General features: G+C 39.5%; 1 protein-coding gene across 13 annotated transcripts in view; it reads left to right on the forward strand.

Annotated features, from left to right (window-relative positions):
• The window catches only part of LOC129767350 (disco-interacting protein 2), a 274317-nt gene extending 264944 nt beyond the window's left edge, over positions 1–9373 (forward strand). For all 13 annotated transcript variants that reach the window (XM_055768119.1, XM_055768120.1, XM_055768122.1 and 10 more), the window contains 7 exons: positions 1288–1753; positions 1815–1905; positions 1976–2138; positions 2202–2699; positions 2761–2997; positions 7047–7398; positions 7477–9373. In XM_055768119.1, coding sequence (XP_055624094.1) covers positions 1288–1753; positions 1815–1905; positions 1976–2138; positions 2202–2699; positions 2761–2997; positions 7047–7398; positions 7477–7580 — 1911 coding nt within the window. In that variant the 3' untranslated portion in view covers positions 7581–9373. The remainder of the gene's footprint in view (positions 1–1287; positions 1754–1814; positions 1906–1975; positions 2139–2201; positions 2700–2760; positions 2998–7046; positions 7399–7476) is intronic.
• The last annotated feature ends 278 nt before the right edge of the window (positions 9374–9651 follow it).

The following is a 9651-nucleotide window of genomic DNA, read 5'->3' on the forward strand; positions in this document are numbered from 1 at the left end:
CAAAAAGTTTTACAAAAGATTACAGTTTCGCAATATAAAGCGAAAAAATCGTGGAATTATCGCGACCTTCAACCACAATCGACGGTCAAGTCACACATCGATGGTACGAAGTGAATTTGGGAGGCCTTCTATGTGATGAACTGTTGAAACCAGGTGAAACCTCCACAGAAACTCATTACCCAACAGAACTTATACGTTTGAGATATGGATTGCATTACCGTGCCAAAATTTCAATAACCGGTTATTCGGTAATGAAAGTTTCAATAGCAAAGTTTCAATACCATTGTCATGTATTTCCCTCTGATGCCCACTGTACGAAAACTCTTGTCCGAGGGTTTTCATCAATCCGTTCATAGTCGTTGAGCTTGGGCTGGACGTTAATATCTTTGATTGTTGCATTCGTCATTCAAGTTTTTCCTTGATTTCCTTGAAAAGCAAATATTATTTATGGCGTGAAAAAAAATTACCAAAATTACCGGTTATTGATTGTAAAATTACCGGTAATTCGGTAATGGAAAATGACCCGGTATTGCCGGTAAAACCGGTTAACAACCCCTAGTTTGAGAAGAGCATTGATGAAAAAATGTTCTCATTAAGAGCAAACATTGATTTGGTTTTTCTGCATGAAAATTATTTTTCTGCACGACAATGCTCGGTCACATGCTGCTCGAATCGTTAAAACTCAATTAATTTGCCCACATGATGCAGAATCGCTCCGCGAATATAAAACAGACTTGCTAACCGAATGATAATTCAAGTGTGGTCGTTTAAATTTATGATTATGTGGCTCAACGATTTTGGAAAACTGGAAAAAAACAGTTGATAAAATTTGGTTTTAGGATTAAGGGTAAACTCACGAAGATGATAATACTCTGAAAAAGGGAGAACTTAATAGATTTATTAATTTAAGTGAAAAAGAAAAAAAGGTCAAGTGCAAATTGTATTCCCATTCATTGCATTTTCTGGACCTGGCAAGTAGCTATTATTATTTCCTCTTTCCAAAGCTAGAGAGTGTTTAATCACCTTGTCCTCAATGGCTCCAACATAAATTGACCGATGAGAGTATTTTAAGGCCAAAGAACCAAAGAATATTGGTGTCTTTGAAGTGCTTCCTATTGTTCAATTGTATTTCAAACATCAAAGTGAAAACATTGAATTAAAAGAATTTCAAGACAAGTTCTTGTTTTAAAAACTTCTGTACGGACCATTAGCAATATTATATAATAACTGTATACTCGATTGGATATTTATCTAATCATTTGAATCTCTTTTTCTCCCCATATATAGCATCAACTAATCACCGGAGTACTCCGATGGCGTGCCAATTCTTCACCAGACCACGTACTGTACACCCTGCTAAATTCGAAGGGTGCCGTTGCGAAGACGCTCACATGCTCCGAACTGCACAAACGAGCGGAGAAGATTGCGGCTTTGCTGCAGGAACGTGGCAAGGTGAATCCGGGCGACCACGTAGCCCTTATCTTTCCCCCCGGTCTCGATCTGATATGTGCGTTCTACGGGTGTCTCTATCTCGGTGCTATTCCCGTTACAATACGCCCACCACATCCGCAAAATCTGATTACCACCCTGCCCACCGTACGGATGATAGTGGATGTTTCCAAGAGTGGTATCATTCTGTCAATCCAAAGCATCATCAAACTGCTCAAATCTCGTGAAGCCGCCACCTCGATCGACCCGAAGAGTTGGCCAGTGATTTTGGACATTGAGGATAATCCTAAGCGAAAATTAGCTGGTACGATCTTGATTTTTTGCTCTCGGAATAAAAACATGAATGAAATTTTATTTTATTGCAGCCATCGCCAATAGCACACTGGATTCGACTGCCTACCTGGACTTCAGCGTCTCCACCTGTGGACGACTGAGTGGAGTCATCATAACACATAGGTATGTACAAGTTCACAAGTTCAACTATCAAATTGTCATCTCATTGCGCCACAATTCATTCAAATTTCAGATCTCTATCAAGTTTGTGTGCCAGTTTGAAACTAGCCTGTGAATTGTATCCTAGTCGCCATGTGGCCCTCTGCCTGGATCCATACTGTGGACTTGGTTTCTCGATGTGGACATTGATCAGCGTTTATAGTGGCCATCATTCGATTCTTATAGCTCCATATGAGGTCGGTTCTATTCCAATTCCCTCTCATTTCCGCTCTAATCGAATCATTTTTCCTTCATCCTAGGTTGAGGCTAATCCAAGTTTATGGCTAAGTACGCTGTCACAATACCGAGTTCGCGACACGTTCTGTTCGTACGGAGTAATTGAACTATGCACGAAAGCACTGAGTAATTCCATTCAGATGCTCAAACAGCGCAACGTCAATCTTGGCTGTGTGCGAACGTGTGTGGTAGTGGCGGAGGAACGGCCACGCGTGCAGCTGACGCAGCAATTTTGCAAATTGTTCCAAGCGCTGGGACTGAACACTCGATGCGTATCCACGTCATTCGGATGTCGAGTGAACCCAGCTATTTGCGTGCAAGGTGCGAGCTCAGCTGAAAGTGCTCAAGTGTACGTGGATCTGCGGGCGCTTCGTAACAACCGGGTAGCTTTGGTTGAGAGAGGTGCTCCGAATTCACTCTGTCTCGTCGAGTCTGGTAAGCTCCTTCCAGGAGTGAAAGTGATCATTGCCAACCCCGACAGCAAAGGCCAATGTGGTGATTCACATTTAGGAGAAATATGGGTATAGCGACTATCTTCTCCGTATAGAAAAGTCGTTTTTAATGGTGTTCTCGTTTCAAAAGGTTCAATCGCCTCACAGCTCGAACGGATATTTCACAATATACGGAGATGAAACAGATTACAACGATCATTTCAACGCTAAACTGGTGACAGGATGCAGTATCAGCGAATCGTGGGCTCGCACGGGCTACCTTGGATTCTTGAGGCGCACCGAATGTTCACAGGCTGGCTCGATTCTGGATGAGACAACACCGAGTATCGCAAGCCGCGATTCTGACACCGAGTCGATTCACTCACAGGTCAGTTATGTTTTGATATTGTTTTTCTTATCTGCTGTACAAATTTCTCGAGTATACGAGTATTTCTCATTTTTCATTATGTTGGATTCGTTCAATCAGGGTGGGTTAGGAAAAAAGTTTTTTTTTAATTTTCGAGAAAAATATTTGAACAGAAAAAATGTTAATTTCTTTCTCTGCTTTTGTGAAGAAATTTCATTAACGAAAAGTCTTCTGGCCAGAATAGGAAGTACTTGAGGTTTCCGGCTTATTATGTATTACGCTAACCAACCGGTCTCGAGAACCATAATCAAACGTGTGTTACTCTTCAGCGCTCTCTCATTTCATGTTCTGAAGATTATACACAATGAAGTTCCATTATATACAGAAAAACCACAAAGAAAAAATACCCAAGCCAGAATAGGAGTGGCCTAATGAATATCTGATCTAATTTATTTGAAACTATCTGACCCGGCAAACTTCGTCCCGCCTAAAATGGTATTTTTGATATGAATACTTTCGAACATTCACGTTTTTTATACTAAATGAACGTTCGTGGGTTGGAACTCTTAATTAATTGATCTTCCAACTGGACTTTTCCTAATTCCCTTTACTATAAATTTTCTAGTATGCACTTATATCAAAACATGTCATTATAATGAGAGGGGATCAGAAGGAGAGGGGTGTAAGCAGAGATTGAAATGCTCGTCGTTTTGAAAGAAAAACTATCCGTTTTCACTCACAGGCAGTGGTGTGGTGTAGGGAGGGGGGGGGGGTGTGGCTTTGTTGGGCAGAGTAGGCGATTCACCTCGGGTTTCACCCTTAGAGGGGTGACACCTTTTGAATGGAGGTAACCAGTTATTACTTAAGGTATTTTCTAACACTACAAGTCCATGTTATAGAATCTTTCATGGTTTTTATGTCCACTTTTTTCGTCATACTTTCATTTCTGTTCTGGGGTGTAAATTTAAAGCTTCAAAAACGAGGGGGTTACGTTCGAAGTACAAGGGTTTAAGCGTTAATATCTCTCCACCGGGTGAACGAAGTTTTATGAAAATAACATGATTCGAAAGATAAAAGATCTATGAGAGATATTTTTTACTTATTGGCCATAAAAACTTGTTTCAATAGCTGAAAACTGCATCGAAAGCATTATAATTATCTGAATTTATTCAAATTTATTTAAATCTTTATAAAAAGCGATAGCTTCTTGACATTTCATTTCAGTCTCGATTGGTCTGCGGTTGGTGCATCATGCGTGATGTGTCCGGTGGCCAACCTATGTCCGTTTCTCTTTTGCTGATGAACGGACATGCAAAATCGTTTGCTTGTGAATGTACCCAAGGGGTGAAATATGATTTCGCACACATTTGTGAAGTTAACTAGGTGTTCCTGTGATGATTTTTGATGTCACGGAAAAGATATTTCGGATATACGGAGGATTGGATAAGGTTGTATTGACGATTTGAGTGTCGAACTTCAGAAAGAGATCGCAAGCGAAAGAATATTGTTTCGTATATATTTGAACAGATCGCAAGACAATTCCAAGGGAATACAAAATATCCATTCATCCATTTATTGAGATTGCTTTAGATGCACATTCAAACAAATGATTACTTAGCCAATGGTAGTCCTATGTTAACCTTGCGGTTGTATATCAGATATAACTCACTCCTAGTTTTTTCGTTTTGAGTGGGAAAAGCTGCAGATTTGAATAACGACATCTGTCAACAACTGGAAGGTCAGGGTTTAGTTTTTATGAAGTTCTGTTCGCAGGTTATCGACCGCTCCAACCATATCAGAATCAAATAAAGGAGTTCAGGTTTTATTGAGAAAGCGAAACAAAAAAGCCTTATCCATAGGGTTTGTAGACAACTTTTTGCGCTTATGAGGACTGTTGCGTTAAACTGCATAAAGTAGATCTAGCGCAGAATATTTGCAATTTGGAATTACAAGATCAATCAAAATCGTCTAAAGAAGAAGTCGAAAATTTTAAAGCAATTCAAGCTCGACACATGTTATGACAGCGACACACCTCACAGTGAATTGAAAAGGTTGAGGCTGGATTTTAGTGTGGAATTGGGTTGTGAGTGAGGAATATATATATGGATAGGAGTATAATTTTGATAGGGAAATCAACCTCTAAAGCTATTGCAGGAGAAGAGGGAGCGAGGTTGATTCGACGGTGGAGAATGTTAGATTTGATTGCTTGACCTATGCCTAGTTTTTACGGATTATCAGTATTTTCTTTAATGTAAATATCATAATCTTTGATGAAATTCGGAGGGATGAGTGATTCTGGGATCATGGTTTCTTGGAGAGCTATTGCTATTGGCTTTTGTGGATTTATCAAAATTTGTAGCTCTCAAAGTCTTTCTCTTAGACCCAATATATTCCATTGCATAGCAAGAGTTTGAAAAAGAGACTGGTTATGGTTGGCTGTGTTATTTCTTGGTGCTGTGTTGTTGGCCATTTTTGGTTAAATTACGTGGGAAGTCAAGGGAGCGTTGAGAAGGATGTGTTGGGAATTATTAATTATTTCGGAGATTTTCTTAGTTGGTTATGAAATTTCAGTAGAATTTTGCCTTTTTTGTGCTTTAAGAACGTTCGGCTTTGAAGAGTTCCGACTTACTTGGGACTCACCCATCTTCAAAGTTTCGCTGATCTCTCCAGGATTGCCTTGTTCGTTTATCGTATTGGTTTCCATTTCGCTGCCGGTTTCCATGTTGCTGTTTGTTGCGTTTCCTATCTTTTTTGGTATTTTCTTTCTTCCAGCTCTTCCACTCGTTTTGAAAGTGCGGCGATGGTTTCGGTAGGCTGCTTTATGAGTTCGTGTTTTTGTTTCAACTGTTCCGATTCGGGTGAACTTTCACGAACTGTAACCAAACGTTGTTGAATTTGGCGTAGGAACCAGCTCCTGCCTTCAATTGTTTCGTTGCTTCTTGGTATGAGATTCCTTTGGTGAAGTGAAGACGGGCGATCTCCTTCTCCATCACGTATTTGGGACAAGTTCGATTTGTTGAATTGTGCTTGTCGTTGCAACGTATGCAACATGGATCTGCACTTCAAATACCATCCAAGTTGTGTTCCTATGAACAATTGCGGCATTTGGACAGTTCATTTTGGCAGCGCAATTTGGTGTGCCCGTATGCAAAACATCTGTAGAATTGTATGGGATCCGGAATGTACATTCGTGTCCTGATGCGCAGCGGTCCGATTCTAATATATTCTGGTACTGATGTACCACTGATGGTCAGGATAATAGTAGGAGTGTTAATTTGAACTTCCTTCTCCGTGCGCGTTATCCGTCTAACTCCCTCTTTGTCTAGCCATTTCATAAGATTCTCTTCTGTCTCATCAATAATTTCATGGCATTAAATGACACAGCGTCGTTTGTTGAGAATGGGGCGAAGTTCCACTCTAACCGAATACGGTTACGGAATACGCATACGGTTGGTATGGATGCAACGCTGTTGTTTTTATGCGATGTTTCGTATCTGAATTCTGCGACGTGTTCAAATCCCACTCTCATATTTTAATGAGTTTGGTACACTTCGTTCCAAGAGAGAACACGTGTTTGTTTTGAACGCGCGCTGAAAATTAAACTCCAGTGTAGCGCAGCGTGTGTTTCCTGTAGACTGGCTGTGCGAGACCATAGTCAGCTACAGATCTTCGCATAGATATTTATACCAACGAATAGGAAATATGAAAAGTTCTAAACACAGTTAACACGTTGAGTGCCACGCGGTTTTATAGCGACTTCCCGTAAGGCCAAGCGCTCATAGCGTAGTACAACAATGCAAAGCGCAATACTGAAAAATTAGAATTTACTTGATAGAAATTTTTGAACGCAAAAATGTCTGCGAAAAAAAATTTTTTTTCTATCTTTATCATCATATTTTATACCGTCAGTGACTGACGCGTCCTGAACGGAAAGCTTGGTGTCAGTCACCAATGACTGACGTGGCAGTCAACGTGTTAATATATTCTTCAGATTTTCAGATTGTCAGATTGTTCAGATTATTATCAGAATACTTGGTATCTTTAGTTAAACTATCCCTTTACATTCACAGGGCCACAACACACTGAATTCGACAACGAGCTCCAATGCTGGCAATACAACAATCGGTACTACCGGTGGCAACGAGCAGGAACTGCACGACGCCGTCTACATCGTAGGAGCGCTCGATGAGGTCATAACACTGCGCGGCATGTACTATCATCCGATCGATATCGAGAACTCGGTGCTACGTTGCCACAAAAAGATCGCCGAGTGTGCCGTTTTCACCTGGACAAACCTACTCGTGGTTGTGGTTGAACTGGACGGGAACGAATCGGAGGCACTGGATTTGGTACCGCTCGTAACGAATACCGTGCTAGAGGAACATCAGTTGATTGTGGGTGTTGTGGTTGTGGTGGATCCGGGTGAGTATAATGAAAAACACTTCCAAATTGCATAGATCGTTGATGGAACGAGGTAAATTAAAATTTAACTTTTTTTAGGAGTGGTACCGATAAATAGTAGAGGTGAAAAACAGCGAATGCACCTCCGCGATGGGTTCCTGGCCGATCAGCTGGATCCTATCTACGTTGCCTATAATATGTAAATTCGAGGAAAACATACACAAACATAACCCAACGGTTCACTGAACGTGATATGTGCCTCTTATTTGTTAGACTTTGTAAGTGATGCTCTCGGACAGCCAAGAAAGCAATAGTGATAATGAAGAAACAGACAAACACAAACACACAAAAAACTATGAGAGGGAAAATCTACGCACATCACTTTTACATATATGACAACGTGTCTCGTTATCATGGACAGGAAATAAGACAAATGCTCACCTGGGAAAAAAAATCTGAAAGGAAACCAGCTGTGCTCTATGGTGTTTCCTAAGACAAGGAATGTTTTACAATATAATGTAAACTGTAAATAGTATGTACATCATTCGAACAAACAAAAATGGTATGTTTTCATTTAAAATGACAAACACTTCAATTGAGATAAAATTGTGTATTTTCATCGGTTGAATACAACGTATCCTACGTTAGATCGGTATAGCCGCAGATACAGTTGTTTCCCTGCGCTAAGAAAGCTGTAGAAGTTGTAGATTTGTTTCACTTGCACAAAATTTGAGTCGGTTCCGCCTAACGATCGTTCTCAGTATTCATTTTGTTTACTATGTATACCTCCGATGTGGTTCATTGTCACGAAGCGAGGATTATACATTGATACACTGTTGAATTTAACTTCGTAATCTAGTCTCTTTCAATTTATTTTTTTTGTATATTTTTATCAAAATGGTTCCGCTTATTTGTTCGTATAACGTAAGTTCAAATCATCATTTTGATTTTAATTGTGATCATTATCTTTAATTGTAAATTATGTATTTTTTAACACTATAGTTTATCTTGACATCTCTCTGTTGTTTCAACGCCATTCCCAGATAAACAATCGAAAAATTGCCTAACAATACACTCAACACTTCTCCAAATTTCCTCGGAACTTGCATCTTGTTCCAAACGCGATTTATACGGCACTAGCAATTATAATCGTAATCAGTCGCATTGATTAGATAAGATATACAAGTATCTTTCAATTGATTAGCCAACTGACATTTGGTCTGTTTAGAAGAGAAAAAAGTCAGTGTCATTTGATAATTTTAAGGTCGATATACGTTAAGCTTCAAATTACTCTATTATCGGAGACTGTGAATCGTATATCTTAGAATGAAGAAGCATGTCAAAAGCAACAAAAGCAGAAATTAGCCAATTAGTTGATCATAACATTTATAACATTTTCGCGTTTTTCTCTAACCTATATATACAACCCAAAATAAACAAAGCACACATACACACACACACATACACAAATGTTTTCCGACAAACACAACTTGAGCAAAAGCCAACGAACTGTGAATTTATTGTTAGGACAAACTCTAGTGGTGATGAGGACAAATAAAAGAAGACAAAAACCCCGGAAGCACATTTATATGCAACACATTGTTGTTACTTTTGTTCAATTTGTCAACTAGAGGCAACAAAGACGCCGCACGAAGGAATGGATAATGCATTCTAGTAGCTAGTGTGTTACCACAACGATTCACCAAATGTGGAATAATTCAACGGATTCTGGGGATTCTCCGAGTTCGTCTAAAACTAAAACGAACGGATCAGTCTCCGAACGGAAAACAGTGCATTATTCGACATTTGTAAAAGCACTGTACCACTAGCTTGAGACACCTTTTACATCGTACACAGGAAACATAAGTTCATGTATTTTGTCAGATATTGAAAAAGAAATGGTGGAACGCTAATCAATTCCTTTGTATTTCTATTAGTGAAGAACGAATAAACAAAAACAAATTGAAGTAAGTATATAATTTCAAAAATAAATGTATTCAGCAACACGTGTATTGTGTGGAATGCTTCGAAACTCCAGAGAGTCCAGGGATTTAAAGTTGATTTCATGAATTTTCAGGTGTTGTTGACAAGATGTTGATTGAACACACAGTGAGGTGCACCGCATGATGCTATTGTAGGTCAATTTGAGTACCCAGAAATGTATCGAAGCACAGAGAAACAAAGTAGTTTTCGAGACGGACAGTTGAATCTTATCTTATCTTCTTTGTTTTTAAGAGGCTTTAAACTTTGCAGTTCATTCGCCTCTACCGAGAC

Source organism: Toxorhynchites rutilus, chromosome 2, assembly GCF_029784135.1.
Source record: "Toxorhynchites rutilus septentrionalis strain SRP chromosome 2, ASM2978413v1, whole genome shotgun sequence".
Classification (NCBI taxonomy): domain Eukaryota; kingdom Metazoa; phylum Arthropoda; class Insecta; order Diptera; family Culicidae; genus Toxorhynchites; species Toxorhynchites rutilus.